The sequence below is a fragment of the Oncorhynchus gorbuscha genome, linkage group LG09, assembly GCF_021184085.1.
Source record: "Oncorhynchus gorbuscha isolate QuinsamMale2020 ecotype Even-year linkage group LG09, OgorEven_v1.0, whole genome shotgun sequence".
In the NCBI taxonomy this organism is placed as follows: domain Eukaryota; kingdom Metazoa; phylum Chordata; class Actinopteri; order Salmoniformes; family Salmonidae; genus Oncorhynchus; species Oncorhynchus gorbuscha.
Window position 1 is genome coordinate 34,827,487 of NC_060181.1, and position 19,789 is coordinate 34,847,275.

The 19,789-nt window shown below is 44.8% G+C and overlaps 1 protein-coding gene across 1 annotated transcript; it reads left to right on the forward strand.

The window, feature by feature from the left end:
- The first annotated feature begins 12,710 nt into the window (after positions 1-12,710).
- LOC124042791 (zona pellucida sperm-binding protein 4-like) lies at positions 12,711-17,946 on the forward strand. The gene is made up of 12 exons (XM_046360906.1): positions 12,711-13,106; positions 13,181-13,299; positions 13,396-13,612; positions 15,273-15,395; positions 15,474-15,646; positions 15,736-15,833; positions 16,154-16,302; positions 16,425-16,602; positions 17,163-17,298; positions 17,453-17,532; positions 17,697-17,753; positions 17,845-17,946. Exons 1-12 carry the CDS (start codon positions 12,761-12,763, stop codon positions 17,879-17,881), a joined length of 1,713 nt encoding a protein of 570 aa, XP_046216862.1. The 5' UTR covers positions 12,711-12,760; the 3' UTR covers positions 17,882-17,946.
- Positions 17,947-19,789: the final 1,843 nt, after the last annotated feature.

Sequence of the window (19,789 nt, forward strand, 5' to 3'; positions counted from 1 at the left end):
TAGTACCTGCAAAACACCGGTCTGAACGTCGGTGGAGAGGTGACTGCGGGATGCTGGCCTTTTAGTCAGAGATGGCTCTCTTTGCAACTATCTAACTGGCCAATAAAGATTAAGATGGGCAAAAGAACACACACCGCACAAAATAACTCTGCCTTGAAGGCCAGCACCCGGAGTCGCCTCACTGTTGGCGTTCAGACTTTTGCAGGTAATATTGAATGAAGCTGCCAGTTGACTTGAGGTGTCTCTCTCAAACTAGACACACTAATGTACTTGTTGACCGGGGCCTCCCACTCTTTCTATTCTGGTTAGACAGTTTGCTGTTCTATGAAGGGAGTAGTACACAGCGTTGTAGGAGCTCTTCAGTTTCTTGGCAATTTCTCAGAACAAGAATAGACTGACGAGTTTCAGAAAAGCTCTTTGTCTCTGGACATTTTGAGGCTGTAATCGAACCCACAAATGCTGATGCTCCAGATCCTCAAAGAAGGCCAGTTTTATTGTTAAAAGAAGCATGTTTGTTTAATGCATGTCTACTAGGGTTGTTAGCCCACCTGTCTATTTGGCTGGGTTTTTTCTCCCTCTTCTCTCCCAAAAGCAACACTGGCCTAATAAGAGATGGTTACCTGTAAAGTAGTGAGTGACCATTTTAGAAAATCATCGGACAGTCTTTGGTTGCATGCTATTTTATGGCAATCATATTGCTGCAAAGCCTATAACTGATGCTTCGTGGTCTTACGCTGCCATCTATTGGAAATATTTAGCAAATAAGTTAATTCACATAAAGACAGTGAAGCAGCTGAGGAACTGATTTTCTTATTAATTCCTGAGATCAGTCTCAAACCTGCCCCACCTATCCCAGCCAATTGCTGGACTTTCACATAGGTTACTTGGTCACACCCAGTTTAAACCACATTTAAAAAATGTAAATGAAGCTTGTTTATCAGGTGTTCTGCCTTGCAATAATACATATAAAATAACTAAACATGGTAACCTATGCAATTATTTTTGATTAACCCCCATCATCAAAATGCTGTTGTAGTAAATACCATTATAGTAACATTACAACAGGTGTTCTAGGCTACCCTACCCACGAATTAGCGTTTGACCCACATCAAATTAACCAGCAGCTATTTACAAACATCAAATTGTCCAAAAAACAAACATCTCCTGGCAGTTTAAATCGGCAACATCTTGCAAAAGTACAGGGACATGCGTCTTGTTTAGGTTTACACCTTTTCTGAAAGTAAATATGGTTAACCTTGACCAGAAAATGTTAATGGCCATGAACCAGCCATCATTAGCACTATTGGTCATAATGTGTACCTAGGTGAATAGTGAGCGTGCTCACCAACTAGCTGTTACTTTGTTAATACGTTACTTGAGTTAAGCAAAAGAGTCTAACGAGGGCATATCTTATTACCAACAATAGCGAAGCGGGCATTGACAGAACAGTGGGCTGGGAATAGAACGTTGCTCAGAAGGCGAGTTGGTGCTCAGATGAACCAATAGGAGCTGGCAGGGTGAAAAATGCACTAAAATAAGGGCTGTTTTTTCACAACTCAAATTACGGCAAACATGAAACTGGGCTCCGCGGCAGATGCAATGAACTTGTTTGTATCAGGAAAAAAGCGTTAAATGTCATGTGTCCAGTTTACTCCTGATGCTGGCTGGAGCTGAGCTTCTAACGTTTGTTAAATTCATCTCCTTGTTTTGAATCCTCTTCGCTATATTCCGGTTGACACGTATGGTTGAATGTCACCATGTTGATAATAGCTGCTCCATCGAATTTGTGTTGATGAGAGAAACCACTTGAAACCATTGTCTGGCCAGTTCTTTCAGGTTTGCCCAAAGAATTGTTCTTCCATGAGGTTTAACAGTGGTTGGCATCCAATATGTTGCAATACAGCCTCCTTCTAGACTGGAGAACAACTAACTCCCTTATACTATGATTGAAAGAATAAATAAACAAATACACTACACTCACAAACTAAAAATAACACTACCCTACTCCACTATTTATTCCTACTTCATGCCAACAACCTGAAAGGATGGGACATCACCACTTAACACACCCTGTAACTCTTCTCCCACACCCAAATGTAGCTGCCACCACAACCTCAATTTTCTGCCACTTTTGTTCCATCTCAGATTCAGAAGGACTTGATCAAATCCTAGCCTGACATGCCTAGGCTAGTGCTTTCACTTCTCCAACCCTTCTAGGTCACAAGAGTAGCAAGAACTGACATGGTAGCTCAACCTAGTCTCAGAGCATTTGATGTTATTCTGTACATAAATCCAAGACTTCATATAGTATGATATGTTACGTTTTGTATGGTATGTATTAATTTGTGGATGTCCATCACCCATTTCGTATATATGTTACAAATTTGCTAAATGTATGTTTTACGAGTTTGCTAAACGTTTGATCTTTAATGAATTCTAGGCAGCTGGCTAATGTTAGTTAGGGTAAAGTTTTGGAGTTAGGTTAAAGGGTTGAGGTAAGGGGAAGGGTTAGCTGACAGGCCAAGTAGTTGCCAGGTTTCTAATTAGATAAAATGCTAAAGTTGTCTGTGATGAGATTTGAACTTGCAACCTTTGGGTTAATAGACGTTTTGCGTTATACATCCTCCCGACCAACCACCCTACTTTAGTTTTTGCCTTAACTATACCAAACGTAAGATATTAATTTGGGTGTCCCGGATATACGTTTTCTATGCTTCATCTGGTCTATTAGACCAGGCTGGGTACAAAAACACCAGCACATAAAATAGGACACCAGGGTATTTGGATTAGATTGAGTGCCTAAGACTTCACTTTCTTGCCACAATAACAGTCATGTGCTTGTGGGTTTTCCTATTAATACACTTGAAGAACAAGTATAGAGCAGGGACCTCACAATATATTATAACTATACTTAGGTGTCAATACGATATGTATTGTGATTCTCACGGTTCTATATGTATTGCTATTCGATACTGTGATTTATATTGGTATTTGACGTTCCAAGCATATTGCTCACCACATTATGTCTGTTGCAGAGGGACGAGCGAGCCATGAGAACTAGTTCTGATCTACTAACAACCATCATTGCACAGGCAAATTTTCTTCTACAAACCCTGCTGAAACATATACCATCATTTCCTCTACTGCTCCAGAAGTAAGAACAACCAAAGTTAGGGCCTCCACAAACTCTCACAACATATGTTCCTACAACATTGACAACAAGGCCAACATCTGGAAGTATAACAGCAGGGGACAACAAATACTCCTTCAACAAGATCAATATTTCAGAGTACAATTGGCAGTTCCACAGCCACACACAATACAGCTACTATCAGCACCACAACTGAAGTGTTGACATTGACATCAAATACTCCTCAAATCTTCACAAAACATGTCTCAACAACTTCATCCAATGCAAAGTTTACACTGGCAACTATAAGGCAAATTGAGAAATCTAATACTCTCTTACACTCCAACAACCTTCTCTCAAACAACTACAACAAACACCTGAGAGTTTATCTAAAACTTACAACAGCAAATGTCCATACCACCCCAACCTCTACAGCTTCAGCAAATCCAAAATTTACAGTTTCCACAACAGCTACACCGAGAGGGACAATTCCTTCCACAAATCTGAAAATTTCCCACACATTTTCCTACAAAAGTGACAACTAGGTCAACATCTGGAAGTACAACAGCAGAAGTAACTCAGCTCACAACAAATACTGCCTCAACTACAGTGAGCACCATAATTCATTGGACAGTGACCATGTTTTTTTGTTATTTTGGTTCTGTACTCTAGCACTTTGAGTTTGAAAGGATACAATGACAATGAGGGTGAAGTGCAGACTGTCAGATTTAATTTGAGGGTATTTTCATACATGTCGGATGAACCGTTTAGAAATTATAGAAGATTTTGTACATGGTCTCTCCCCCTCCATTTTCGGGAATCAAAAAACATTGGACAGTGACTGCTTGAAGTCTGCGATGAATCGACATCACCAGATGCTGGGTATCTTCCCTGGTGATGCTCTGCCAGGCCTGTACTGCAGCCATCTACAGTTCCTGCTTGTAGAACCCTTTGTTGCTCTAGCAGTATGTTTAGGGTTATTGTCTTGTTGCATGCTGAAGTGCTGTTCAATGAGTTTGGAGGCATTTGGTTTTATCTGAGCAGATAAAATATTTCTGTAGTGAGCCTGTTCCACTGGCAGCCATAAAGGCCCAAGTCATAACACCCCCTCCATCATGTTTCACGGATGAGGTGGTATGCTTTGGATCGTGGGTGGTATGCTTTGGATCGTGGGTGGTATGCTTTGGATCGTGGGTGGTATGCTTTGGATCGTGGGCATGTCTTTTTTTCCCACACTTTCCTCTTTCTGGTACATGTTAATCTTTGTCTCATCTGTCCACAATACTTTTTTCCATAGTTCTTGGGGCTCTTTTAGGTGCTTTGTAGGTGCTTTTTAGCAAACTGTAATCTCACCTTTCTGTTCTTCAGGCTTATCAGTGGTTTGTATCTTGTAGTCTACCCTCTGTGGTCCTGCTGGTGTAGTCTTCTACGTATGGTAGACTTTGACACATTTACACCTGCATCCAGCAGAGTGTTTTTGATCTGTTGGGGTGTTGTCAGCGGGGTTTTCTTCACCATAGAGAGTACTCTCCGGTCATCCACTACAGTGGTCTTCCTCAGTCTACTGGGTTCTTTGACATAATTGAGTTCACCGGTTGTTTTTTTTCTTTTTAATGATGAACCAAACTGTTGACTTGGGCATGCCCAGGGTTTTTGCAATGTTCCTGATTGATTGAGTTTCATTTCTGAGCCTTATGACGGACAGTTTATTTGCATCGACACCTGAAGACCTGCTGTCTTCCTCATGTTGTCACACCCCAACAACAACCTCTAAAGGCAATAGCAAAGTCTAGAATCAATACTGTTCATCAACAGCTCTCCTGCATTCACTAACGACACAAATGAATACACCTGCCTAACGACACACATCTGTGAAGCCAATTCAACAAATACTTGTAGTAGCTTAAAATGCGGGGACCATGAACAAAAGGTGCTGTCATTTCTTAACGGTTCCTCTGATATGTATAAAAATACTCTAAAATTAAAGCTGACAGTCTGCACTTCACCATCATTGTTATTGTATCCTTTCAAACTCAAAGTGCTAGAGTACAGAACCGAAATAACAATAAAAATGGTCACTCTTCAATGAATTATGGTGCTCACTGTATATCAACCTTTGAAAGATCAACAACCACATCAAATGCAACTACTTTCAGTACAGGAACTGAAGGGCCGACAACACCAAATGCTGCTTTAGTTCTCATAACTGGTTCAACAACTTCCTCCAGTGTATATAAAGTACTCTGACATCTACATTTTCTTATGTGACAACAGCAGCTCCAACAAAAACAATGTTTCCTATCACCACAACAAATATTACAACTGTTACAACAATAACAAAGTTTGTAACAGTTATCACACCATCACTGAACATGACAACCACAAGAACACATTCACTATCAAGTACTGGAGGTGTAACCTTCCGGACTGAAATTCCAACCTCAACTAAATCAGCTACGATGCCTACAACCATTACAAAATCTCCAACAACACTTTATGACAAAACCACTAACTGCAGAATCGCCTGTAACCACACTAGAGTCTGCAAGACCAGTCACTAGGTAAACAAGATGAAAACAATTATAAGCATGAATTCATATTAATAGGGTAGAGATGGTGAGCTGGTGAAGATGGATGATTTTCCTTGCTGTTCTGGTAGTTAAGGTTCTGGTGTTGGAAGGTTGTCATAAAATCATTGCAAATATATATATATTTTTTAACAATCTCAAATTGACGTCCTCCATTTTTTCGAAGATTTGGGACAGTGGTGGTTTACATTACACTGATGTTCCATCTCAAAACCCATGTCCCCACAGAGGATGTTGTCCTTAACACAATCAAGAGGCAACTCGTCACTCAATTAAGGACCCTAGGGATCATCAAAATGTATATACAGTGCATTCGGGAAATTATTCAGACTTCTTCCCTTTTTCCACATTTTGCTACATTACAGCCTTATTCTAAAATTGATCAAATAAAATTGTTCCTCATCAATCTACATACAATAGCCCATAATGACAAATCAAAAACCGCCAAAATTGAGAATGACACATTTATTTCCACAAAGTTTGCTGCTTCAGTGTCTTTAGATTTTTTTGACAGTGTAACGGTTTTCTTGCGGTGAAGGAGAGGCGGACCATAATGCAGCGTGGTTTCTATTCATGTTTAATTTATAAAGACACATGAACAAACTAACAAAACAAGAAATGTGAAAAACCAAAACAGCCCTATCTGGTGCAAACACAGAGACAGGAACAATCACCCACAAACCCCAACACCAAACAGGCTACCTAAATATGGTTCCCAATCAGAGACAATGACTAACACCTGCCTCTGATTGAGAACCCCCCCCCGCAAAACCTGAACCTATTGAGGAGGGTCTGTGTGGGCATCTGTCCACGGTGGCGGCTCTGGTGCTGGACGTGGCCCCCACTTCACCATAGTCTTAGTCCACCACCTTGTCCGCTTCTGTGGCCTCCTAACCACGGCGACCCTACTAAATGACCCCACTGGACAGAGGGGCGGCAGCTCGGGACAGAGGGGCGGCAGCTCGGGACATAGGGGCGGCAGCTCGGGACAGAGGGGTGGAAGCTCTGGCAGCTCGGTACAGAAGGGTGGGGGCCCTGGCAGCTCGGGACAGAGGGGCGGGGCATCCAGGCTGAGGGGCTCTGGCGGCTCCGGGCTGAGGGTCTCTGGCGCCTCTGCGCTGGCAGAAGACTCCGGCAGCGCTGGACAGGCGGGAGGCTCCGGCAGCGTTGGACAGGCGGGAGCTGGACAGGCGGGAGGCTCCGGCAGCGCTGGACAGGCGGGAGGCTCCGGCAGCGCTGGACAGGCGGGAGGCTCCGGCAGCGCTGGACAGGAGGGAGGCTCCGGCAGCGCTGGACAGGAGGGAGGCTCCGGCAGCGCTGGACAGGAGGGAGGCTCCGGCAGCGCTGGACAGGCGGGAGACTCCGGCTGCGCTGGAGAGGAGGAAGGCTCCGGCAGCACTGGACAGGCGGGGGGCACTGTAGGCCTGATGCGTGGTGCTGGCACTGGTGGTACTGGGCCGAGGACATGAACAGGAAGCCTGGTGCAGGGAGCTGTCACCGGAGGGCTGGTGCGTGGAGGTGGTACTGGATAGACCTGACCGTGCAGGCGCACTGGAGCTCTTGAGCACTGAGCCTGCCCAACCTTACCCGGTTGAATGCTCCCGGTCGCCCTGCCAGTGCGGCGAGGTGGAATAGCCCGCACTGGGCTATGCAGGCAAACCGGGGACACCGTGCGCAAGGCTGGTGCCATGTAAGCTGGCCCAAGGAGACGCACTGGAGACCAGATGCGTAGAGCCGGCTTCATGGCACTTGGCTCGATGCTCACTCTAGCCCGGCCGATACGTGGAGCTCCGCACCGGGCTATGCACCCGCACTGGGGACACCGTGCGCTCCACCGCATAACATGGTGCCTGCCCGGTCTCTCTCGCCCCCCGGTAAGCACAGGAAGTTGGCGCAGGTCTCCTACCTGGCTTCACCACACTTCCTGTGTGCCTCCCCAATACATTTTTGGGGCTGACTCTCGGGCTTCCTACTGCGCCGCCGTGCTTGTCTCTCCAACTCCATTCTCCAATACCCCTCTTCGCACTGCTCCAGCGAATCCCAGGCGGGCTCCGGCCCTCTTCCTGGGTCGACCGCCCACCTGTCTATTTCCTCCCAAGTCGTATAATCCAGGCTTTGTTGCTCCTGCTGCCGCTGCCTGTTACCACGCCGCTTGGTCCTGTTGTGGTGGGTGATTCTGTAACGGGTTTCTTGAGACTCATGAGAAGCCGGAGCAGAAACCTGTCCCTATCCGTCCCTCTCGCCGCCCTACACCTCTCTCTAACCTGGCCCACGTCAATACAAAATCCCCCTTACCAAACCTAACAACACCCGTGCCCTAGCCCATACTACTCCGGCAAAGGCACAGTCCCAAAAGACATGGCACACAGTCTCCTCCCTGCCACAAGAGGATCTTGGACAGGTGGGAGATTGCACCAAACTATACCGGTACATGATGGAACGTGCCGGCAAGCACTTATGGAGGCTCAACCAATTCAGGTCCTTGAGCCTGTTGTCCAGACCCCCGCCTGCACTCCCTCCCAGACCACTTCCGAGATGCCCACTACAGGCGCCGGACTCCCTTCCTTTCTGACCTCCTCGTACAGGTGCCTGTGATCTAAACCTACTCGGGCAACTTCAACCTCAGGGTGCGCACGCAGCCACTTGGCCGCATGACCAAAGTGCCACGGCAGCTGTTCCGCCCGAGGACCCGTGTTAGACCACACCATTACGCTTCTCGCCTGATACGAGAAGAACACCCGCAGGAGGTAACCGGACGGGTGTATCACTGGATGAGCAAGCTCCGTTAACAAGAAAGAAACAAAAATTGTGTCCAGCTTGAGGGGGAAAAGTGGTACCCCCCTACCTCCCTCCACAATGGGACAGATCATGCATGCCCTGGCGACCCAATCGCACCTGCCACTCCACATGAACTGAAACACAAGCCTCACTAGAGGCCTCCTCAGACAAGCCGGCAATGGGTAGATGTACGCCAAATACAAAAGAGACGGCAACACATCCAACTTTAGGACCAGGACTTTGCCCATAAAAGACAAATACCTAGCCTTCCACATTGCTAGCTTCCTCTGTACCACTGCGATATGCATGTTCCAGTTTAGCGTCGCTGAGCCGGAGGTCTCAAAATGGACCCCGAGAATCCTCAGGGAGAGATAACCCCCCCAGGCACATCCGTTCTACCGCGCCACCTTCCGAAAAACTTGACGGAAGACTTTGCATGGTTCAGAACTGCTCCCGACGCTCGGGTGAAATCCCCAAAGATGGCAAGGGACCTTGTCAGGCACGAGTCCTTGCAGAGCAGCAAGGAAGTGTCGTCGGTGTACTGCGTCATCTTAACATGCAGCCCACCACTTCCAGGGATCAACAAGCCTTCCACCCCTGTGTCTGCCCTAATGGCAGCCCCCAGAGGCTCCATGTACAGAACGAAGAGGAGAGCCGAGAGTGGGCACCCCTGCCTGACCCCAGACGAGAGGTCAAAAAGTGACTATTTACACTAACTCGGCACCCCGCTCCGACATATAATGTACGAATCCATCCTATGAACTTCTCCCCAAATCCTAATCGACCTAACACTCTGAATAAAAATGATCTATTCACGCGATCAAAGACTTTCGCCTGATCTAGCGCTGCTACCATTAAAGGCAGTCCTCTATCTTCAACCCAAGCGATTGAGTCCCTGATTAACTGTAGGTTCCATCTAATAGAGCGGCCCTCTACCCCGCACGTCTGATCCTCATGGACGACGTAGGGGAGGGCTGTGCGCAACCGATCTGCTAAAACCTTTGCAAGTCGCTTGTAATCTACACACAGCATGGTCAACGGCCGCCAGTTGCCAAGGTCTGTTACTTCCCCCTTCTTAAATAAAAGTGACAGCACACCAACAACCATTGATCCCCCCCCTGGTCACGGGACCCCGTCTCAAGGATGGCCTTCAAGACTTCGAGGACCACTGGTCCAAGTATACCCCAAAACTTGAGATAAAAACTCAACCGGCAGCCCATCCATCTCAGGCACCCTTCCCTTTTCCCATCCTCCTCATTCCCAAACTCTTCTAGTGAAATTTTTTGGGCCTCCATCACTTCTCTAATGTCCTCCGGCAACCATTTGGACAAGTGTTCTAAAAACACATTTCCCTGCTCTATGTCATCTGGCATGACACAGGACTGATAGTAGCACTCATCTTGTCTTCTGTGGGCAATTGACTTCTTAATTTTTCTTGATGATCCGATAAATGGTTGATTTAGGTGCAATCTTTCTGGCAGCAACATCCTTGCCCGTGAAGAACTTTTGTGCAAAGCAATGATGACGGCACGTGTTTCCTTGCAGGTAACCATGATTAACAGAGGAAGAACATTGATTCCAAGCACCGCCCTCCTTTTGAAGCTTCCGGTCTGTTATTCGAACTCAATAAGCATGACAGAGTGATCTCCAGCCTTGTCCTCGTCAACACTCACACCTGTGTTAACGAGAGAATCGCTGGCATGATGTCAGCTGGTCCTTTGGCGGCAGGGCTGAAATGCATTGGAAATGTTTTTGGGGGACTCAGTTAATTTGCATGGCAAAGAGGGACTTTGCAATTAATTGCAATTCATCTGATCACTCTTCATAACATTCTGGAGTATATGCAAACTGCCATCATACAAACTGCGGCAACAGATTTTGTGAAAATGTATGTTTGTGTCATTCTCAACTTTTGGTCACGACTGTATAAAATAAAAATCACATTTGCATAAGTATTCAGACCCTTTGCTTTGAGACTCAATTGAGTTCAGGTGCATCCTGTTTCCATTGATCATCCTTGAAATGTTTCTACAACTTGATTGGAGACAACCTGTGGGAAATGCAATTGATTGGACAAGATTTGGAAAGGCACACATACCTGTCTATATAAGGTTCCACAGTTTACAATGCAAAAACTAAACCATGAGGTCGAAGGAATTCTCCTTAGCGCTCTTAGACAGGATTGTGTCGGGGGACAGATCTGGGGAAGGGTACTATAACATCTATGCAGCATTGAAGGTCCCCAAGAACACAGTGGCTCTATCATTCTTAAATTGAAGAAGTTTGGAACCACCAAAAATCTCTTCCTAGAGCTGGCCGCTCAGCCAAACAGCAATCGGGGTGAAGGGCCTTGGTCAGGGAGGTGACCAAGAACCCGATGGTCACTCTGACAGAGCTCTAGAGTTCCTCTGTGGAGATGGTAGAACCTTCCAGAAGGACAAGCATCTCTACAGCATTCCACCAATCAGGCCTTTATGTTAGCGAGGCCAGACAGAAGCCACACCGCAGTAAAAGGCACATGACAGCACGCTTGGAGTTTGCCAAAAGGCACCAAAAGACTTTCAGACCATGAGAAACAAGATTCTCTGGCAACATCGTTACAGTGAAGCATGGTGGTGGCAGCATCATTCTGTGGGGATATTCATCAGCAGTAGAGACCGGGAGACTAGTCAGGATTGAGGCAAAGATGAACGGAGCAAAGTGCAGATAGATCCTTGATGAAAACCTGCTTCAGAGCTCTCAGGACCTCAGACTGGGGTCAAGGTTCACAACGACCATAAGCACACAGCTAATACAACTCAGGAGTGGATTTGTGACATGTCTGAATGTCCTTGAGTGGCCCAGCCAGAGACCGGACTTGAACCTGATTGAACATCTCTGGAGAGACCTGAAAATTTGTGCAGCAACGCTTCCCATCCAACCTGACAGCGCTTGAGAGGATCTGCAGAGAAGAATAGGAGAAACTCCCCAATACAGGTGTGCCAAGCTTTTAGCGTCATATCTAAGAAAACGTGACTGTAATTGCTGCCAAAGGTGCTTTGTGAAAGTACTTTGTAAATGGTCTGAATACTTGTGTAAATGTTTCTAAAATTCTGTTTTTGCTTTGTCATTGTGGGGTAATTTGTGTAGAATGATGATAAAAACTGTAACCTAACAGAATGTTGAAAAAGTCAAGGGATCTGAATACTTTCCGAAGGCAGTGTACATTATATGTGGTGAAAACCAAACACTGCATTCTACAGTAAGAACCTCATACCAACAGTCAAGCATGGTGGTGGTATGGTGGTGGTGTGATTGTTTAGGGATGCTTTGCTGCCTTAGGACCGAGACGACTAGCCTTAATAGAAGGAACCATGAATTCTGCTCTGTATCATTCTGCTGGAGAATGTCAGGCCATCTGTCTGTGAGCTGAAACTGAAGCGCAGCTGGGTCATGCAAGGAAGGCCATTCTCCGAAACACACAATCAAATCTAAATGAAAATGGCTAAAAAGCAACAAATTTGAATATTGGAATGGCCGAGTACAAGTTCAGACCTTTTCCCAATTGAAATATTGTGCCAGTTCTTGAAATGAGCAGTTCATTCTTGAAAACCTTCAAATGTCACTAAGCTGCAGCAGCAAAATTCCTCTAAAGCGACGTGATAGACTGATTAACAACTACAGGAAGCGTTTTGTTGGAGTCATTCCAGATGAAGGAGGGGCACAACCAGTTATTGAGTGTAAGGGGTCAATTACATTTTTACACAGGGGCGTTGGGTGTTGCATAACTTTGTTTATGAAATAAATGAATTAAGTATGTAATTGTTGTGTTATTTTTTCCATCGGGTTCCCTTGATCTAATATTAGGTTTTGGTTGAAGATCTGATAACATTCAATATCAAAAATATGCATGGCACTGTACAGACAATCCCGGACAGTGAAAGCTTTGGGATGGCGCTATCCCTTGCATTCACCTGTCTAATCACGTTAGGATCATTGTGTATTATTACTATTCAGAGGGAGGTAAGAAAGGTATGCCGCTCTAAAGCACTCAAACCTAATATTCGAACTGGGCTGCCTGTGTAAACGCAAACATAGTGGCAGGTAATAGATTATTTACTCCAGATGTCACGGTTGATTTTGTGAGAACGTATATTCTGATGGAGAGTAACGTTGTTCCAATTGGTAGAAAGGTGCAGCCAATTGCAAATACTTCCTATATATACCTAGGAGAGACATCAGCTGTCATACCGTTTCAGCATTCGGCGAGGCATTGTATGAAACCATGACTTGGCAAAGGAGCGCACTGCTTTTTTCCCCGGTTTGGCTTTGCTTTGCATTGCTTGCAGCAGGATGGGAGCGCGTTTCCGAAGAGGCAACCTTTGCCCACCACGACCTTGACACAGAGGAGAATTATACCAAAGACAAGGCTGTAGTGCAACTTGGAGACCCCGACAATGTCGATCTTAACGCCGACCGTGGATTCCAGGAGCAATTCGAGGAGGTATCAGATGCAAAACAGTGGGTATCCGTTACCGAAGCTGCCCCAGTCAGTTTAGCGGTTCTGTGCGGTGAGGATGAGTTTAAAGTAACACTGCCAGCTGGTCCAATGAGTGAAGTCAAGATTTTGGGTAAGTTATTTATACGTTTGAAGATCATCAAATGCAATTTGGCTACTTTGCTCACTTTTTAAATTTCCCTACAGGACCCAACAGTATGCTCTCTGTTCTTGACGCCCCAGAATCCTGTGGATACTCCTTAAATCGAGGACAATATCAGAACGCCTTAACTGTCCGCTTTTCAGGCTGCCTCATTAGTCGTCAGGTAGGTTTTTTGCCTTTCCAATTTTAAATGATACATTTAATGGTGTAAATGTGTCATTGGAATGATTGTCCATTTCTTGCCACACTGACTCTGCAGGCTGGGCGGTACACCTTGATGGTGTTGTATGTCAATGAAGCTGGCATAATGGATGTTTCTACAGTGTCCTGTGCGGCTAGCCCCAAATCCTCGTTGTCCTCGACCGTCCACCTGCCCCTCTCTAATGGTCTTCGCAATGCCCATGGTGGGCCTCCTTCAAAGTGTCCTAATCCCACCCCTCGCAATCCCAGCGCTCAAAATCACACCAAATATCCTGGTGAGTCTCATGAAACGTTTATTCTATTTCTTTGGATAAGCATCAATATTTGCTGTTATTGTGGTCTGAGGCAGTCGGTAAAGGAGCATTTTGGGACATTTTTAACAATGCTCCTAAGAACATTCTAACTTGTTCTTGATATGCTTTTTGGTCATTTTGACCAGATCAGAGGTGCTATTGAAACTGGTATCTACTCCAGTGCTCAGATGGACTTCTATCCACTGGTCATTGAGTTTACAGCTATTAGTGAACAAACATAAATGCATTGACTTTACTGAGTTGCAGTTCATATGGAAATCAGTCAATTGAAATTAATTTAATTTAGGTCCTAGTCTATGGCTTACACGTGACTGGGCAGGGGCACAGCCAATGGAGGGTATAGGCCCACTGGCTGGGCCTGGCTCTCAAGTGAATCTGGGGAAGGCTTTCCCCACCAGGGATTTATTTCAAATACTCCTTAGTTTCATCAGCTGTCTGGGTGGCTGGTCTCATACGGTCCCACAGGTAAAGAAGCCGGATGTGGAGGTCCTGGGCTGGCATGGTTAAACCTGGTCTGCGGTTGTGATGCTGGTTTGCACACTCCTCAATTCTTTAAAATGGAGGTGTCTTATGGTAGAGTAATGAACATTTCTGCAGTCAGCATGCCAATTGCATGCTCCCTGAACTTGAGACATCTGTGGCATTGTGTTGTGACAGAACTGCAAATTTTATTGTACCCAGTACAAGGTGCACCTGTGTATTGATCATGCTATTTAATGAATCAAATGTATTTATATAGCCCTTTGTACATCATCTGAAAGTGCTGTACAGAAACTCGGCCTAAAACCCCAAGCAGCAAGCAATGCAGGTGTAGCAGCACAGTGGTTAGGAAAAACTCCCTAGAAAGGCCAAAACCTAGAGGAACCAGGCTATGTGTGGTGGCTAGTCCTCTTCTGGCTGTGCCGGGTGGAGATTATAACAGAACATGGCCAAGATGTTCATAAATGACCAGCATGGTCAAATAATAATCACAGGCAGAACAGTTGCAACTGGAGCAGCAGCACGGCAAGGTGGACTGGGGACAGCAAGGAGTCATGTCAGGACTACCTGAGGCATGGTCCTAGGACTCAGGTCCTGAGAAAGAGAGCATACTTACATTCATACAGGACACCGGATAGGACAGGAGAAGTACTCCAGATATAGCAAACTGACCCTAGCCCCCGACACACACTACTGCAGCATAAATACTGGAGGCTGAGACACGAGGGGTCAGGAGACACTGGTCCCATCCGATGACACCCCCGGACAGGGCCAAACTGGAAGGATATAACCCTACCCACTTTGCCAAAGCACAGTCCCCACACCACGAGGGATATCTTCAACCACCAACTTACCATCCTGAGACAAGGCCCAGTATAGGCCACAAAGATCTCTGCCACGGCACAACCCAATAAGCTTCTTGCTGTGCCTCAGGTGGATGAAATATCTTGGCAAAGGATAAATAATGACTAACAGGGATGTAAACACAATTGTGCACAGAAGTAGCTTTCTTCACAAATGGAACAATTGTGTGTGTGCTTTCAGCTCATGAAACACGGGACTGACACTACATGTAACTTTTTTTCTGAAGTATAATTAATTGGCTACTGATCCTCACTTCCAATGTTTTTTTGTATTTCAGGCTGCAGTATTCCCCAGAACCAGCACTTGGCTTGTGGTTTCACTGGAATCTCGTCTTCCAAGTGTTTGGTGATGGGTTGCTGTGTGGATTCGGCAACTTCCGCCTGCTTCTACCCAATGGATGGTAAATACTCTTTCACGGGGCAAGATGATGTTTGGCTTTGAATAGTGAGGACTGATGTGTACCGCTCTCCCTCCCCAGAGTGCACTGCAGACCATCAGTTTATCTTTGCCGTTCACCATAACCTCACTACTTTCCCTGTGACTCCCACCAAACCTGTGGTTGCTGGGAAGTCTAGCTGTGGCCCAGTCATTGTCACTGATAAGTTTGTGGTCTTCAAGTTCTCAGTCACTGAATGTGGAACTCGCTCATATGTAAGTGGACAAGAATATTACGGCTTCTGGAATCCTCCTGGTGCGGTTCTTGTTGATCCACACAATTACTTTGTTTTGATCTTAATTAGGAAATTGGCAATACCGTGATCTACACAGCAGAGGTACAGACGGCCGTTCGAACCCTTAACCTGAAGTATGGCATAATATCCAGAGACAACCCCCGCAGGTAATTCAGATGTCACATTTTGTTTGTTGCAAAATGTAACATTGCTTATTGGACAGGTTCTTCAGTTTGGTGTTTAATGAACATCTCAATGTCTACACCTTCTAGATTTCTCTCTTTGCTATATGCCTCTGTCCTAGTGTTCCTATATATTGAGCTGATTCACCAGTTAAGTAGCTCTAAGTGTATAACTTCAAACATTGCTGTTGCAAATGCCACGAATACTTGGCACTTTCAGAATGTAATTTTAATCTCACTAATTGAGGAATCATTAAATGCACCTGCTGAGATTGACTAGTACCCCCCCCTATGTTCGTCTCCAGAGTCATGGTTGAGTGCCGCTACCCTAAAACGCTGGGTACCGTGCCGTCAGTGGCGAGTGTGGGCTACATGGTGAAAAGCCCCAGTGTAACATTCCCTTCAAAGGTGACATCCAAGGGACTGTTTGGTGTCGAACTCAGGATTGCTGAAGGTATCTGGCTGACATGTAAACACGCAATGGCCGGAACATAATGGTTACTGTCCCATTGTTGCGGATACTTTACATTGCTGACAAGCCCTATGCTTAAATTGCTCTTTTACCTCCACCACCAGACAAAACCTATACCAAGTACCTCAAACGGCACCATCAGCCCCTGCGTCTCTTCCTGGGTAAACTTGTGTATCTAGAAGTTCGTCTGACTTCTCCAAATCCAGAGGCTACACTTTTGGTCAACTACTGTCTGGCTTATCCCCGCTCTGCCAAGAATGTTCTGGTGCTCATTCACGAAGGGTAAGCACTGCAATGACTTGGTGTGACTGATTTGCCTAACGTACTGTAGATGACATATTGGTGGGCCACCTTGTTCTTGAACAGCCATTGGCTTTTATTAGAGGCTGAGATGGATGGACTCCAATGTTCTCTTAATTTTGGCAATGAGTCCCTTTATGTACTTACCCAGAGTCGGGTCAATTTGTGGCTCTGTTTGTCTGTATGCAGTTGAAGGAATTTTCTAACCAGCTTTGGCACAATGAAGACTAGGTATCTGCTAGCTTTTGCTAATGACACTACCAATCACTTCCTTCATATTGGCCATAGGGGCAGACAAATGGTATTTAAGTTCATCTCTATCAAAAGTAGATAAAGGGCCTCATTGCCAAAATCCTAAAGGATCCCTTTGTGTTTTAACTTTGCCCTTTCCGTAGCCAAAGCATGACAGCCATTTTGTGACAACTCCTTATACCAAGGATATTCAACTCTTACCCTATGAGTTCCAGAGCCTTCTAGTTTGAGGGCCTTGCGCTGCCAAGAGGAAGTTGTCATTGAGTTCTCTATCAATTTCTCACTTCTAGGTGTGCCAACCCTCAGGACCCCAATGTCTCCATCCTTAAATTCAGCAACCTGCCCCAGAACCGCCACCAGCGTCGCTTCATGGTCCAAGCATTCCAGTTCATGGATCAACAGACCAACAAGTATCTGGATGAGGAGGTGAGGAAGCAGAATAGAGACTGGGATTCACACCTTGATTGGTGAAAGAGGCTTTCAAAAAGCTTTCTATTGTGTGCAACTTTTATATTTTTGAGCTGCACAAAGTCAAACATGTTTAGTTGGTATTGAATCTCACTTCATTCCTCCTCAACAGATCTACTTCATGTGCTCTACTGAAGTGTGTATGCCCACAGAAAAAACTTGTGAAGAGCGCTGTTTTGATGGAATTAGGAGGTGAGGAAGACTGGGGACTTTCATCTCGATTCCCTGGATTGGTGTATTGTCACATGGTGACTGATGTACCAGAAAAGTGAACTGTAGTTGGCCTTCATTTCTTTACATTTTGTCACATTAATTGTGTAGTTAGTATTTAATCTCACTTAATTTCTCCCCACCAGATCTACTACATGTGCTCTAAATAAAATAACTGAGAAGAGTGCTGCTTTAAATAAAAGGTGAGTCTTTCATATCTTTTGTTCCCAGATTTGAAAGTAACTTGCTTAAATAGGAGCACTTCTAGCTTTCACGCCTATTTTGTTTTTCCAGGTCTGACAATCTACAGGGTGACACATCTGATGCTTGAACATGCTAAAGAAATGTGGTAATTTGACTAATGCATATTAAATATTTTTTTTTAAATCTTGTCTATTTAACTGAGTTGTATTTATTGTAATGAGACTTAGGTCTGCTTTTTAACTTTTGTGAAATTGTATACTAACAGTTTCTGGTATACTGGTTTGCTCTGCAGCGTACCTGACTTGGGCCACGTAACTAATTACTGTGGCCTCTACACCCTTGTAATTGTCAGCTTTGGTAAAATTGTGCATATGGCAGGTGTCTTCACAACATCAATTTTTGTGGTGACTTGGCTGTTTGGTGACAGACTCCTGTGTGCATTTTGATGCAGCCTAGAGGGATTTGTCTGTTTTCAAGGACATTATACCAAGGCACTGTCAACAATGCTAATCATTCCCGGTCTGGGTTTTCTGTGCTAAGTGACTCTCTAGATACGGTTTCCTAAAAGCGGCTTAAGACTAAATTCACATTAACCATAGGATACTAATACATTTAGCCTTAAGATGTTTTGGGGAAACAAGGACCTGTGCAAGGCAGTGCCTCCCGTCAGCTCATGTTCATTTAACTTCAGTAGCTTTTGACAGCCCTTCCTGGATTGGGGTGTAGTCATTATACAAAGACCTTAGCAAACAGTTGTTTAGCAACAAACCATTTACTCAATGTATAACATTAGCAAATAACCATCTATTGGACATTCAGGGGAGTATTCACTAGGAGGGGCTAAACTGACTGTCGAATTGACAATTCTGGTTCTAACTTTCAGGTTGAGTAAACATTAGTTTTGGGATGCTATTGTCTAAAGGAAGACACCCCTCCCCATTTACCCCTGGTGACATTGCGTCACTCCTGCACACAAACAATACTTCATATGGACCAAGAAGCTCACGATGAGTCCCAAACCAGACCCTACTAAATTGCCCTTGTCATGTGTTGCTGACAATTCCGAAGTTGACTTTCAGTTGCGCGGTGATCACTAAACGATGAACTTGGGAATACACGGACTTCAATGATGCAATTCATGCACCCCAATTTGTAACTTGTTTATAGCTTGGAAAACATCTAAAATTGGGAGAATTTGTTTTGTGTGAAGTCTCAGACACGCATGTGTTGTAATTATGCACATCTTTCAATTATTTTGTATGAATATTGTCAAACTCCAAACATATTGGGATGAGTGTTGGGATAGTGCTTTGCTTGAGCCTGCAGCCTTGCTTGGTCATTGACTAATTAGCCCCCTACATAAGTAATAACTTTCACTCCCTCAGCATTGGGACATTTGTGCATATGGCAGAGGTGCTTGTGAACCTGCAAATGGGGTGATTTAGGTTACCTCGGTCACAAACCCTGCCCGTTTCTTCAAGCGACTTGATTTAACCACACTGCTAGCCTTAAATGAAGACTAAAGCACATTTTTATGAAATAGCCCATTTTGCCTGTGGAAATTGATTTTGTGTTTCAGCTTCACATTTCCAAATCGTATCGACAGAAAAAGATGCCCGGGTGGCAAGTTTGGGGTCACTTAATTGTCCACTTTTTTTTTTGTCCGTTGAAATACAGTGTAGATGTTGTAAATGACTTTTGCTGGAAACGGCTATTTTTAAATTAATAGAATATCTAGAGGCACGTTAGCGTTTAAAAAAAAATGCTAAACTTTGATCAGCTACTTGATCATTAAACCCTTTCAGCTGTGCTAACAATTGCAAACTGTTCTGATTTAAAGATTCACTAAAACTGGCCTTTAGACTAGTTGAGCGTCAGCATTTGTGGGTTTGATTACAGGCTCAATATCAAAGACGTTTCTTCTGAAACTCGTCAGTCTTCGTGTTCTGAGAAATGAAGGCTACTGCCTTAAAACAAGAGACCGTGTTTGTATGGGGCTTTAAACTCAATGTTTTACATTTGCAAACTATGTGAC

Bases quoted from the DNA above. Each gene is read 5' to 3' on its own strand.
- LOC124042791 (XM_046360906.1), top strand. From the start codon at position 12,761: ATGACTTGGCAAAGGAGCGCACTGCTTTTTTCCCCGGTTTGGCTTTGC. The intron at 13,107-13,180 runs GTAAGTTATTTA...ATTTCCCTACAG, and splicing joins GAGTGAAGTCAAGATTTTGG to GACCCAACAGTATGCTCTCT. The intron at 17,754-17,844 runs GTGAGTCTTTCA...TTGTTTTTCCAG, and splicing joins AGTGCTGCTTTAAATAAAAG to GTCTGACAATCTACAGGGTG.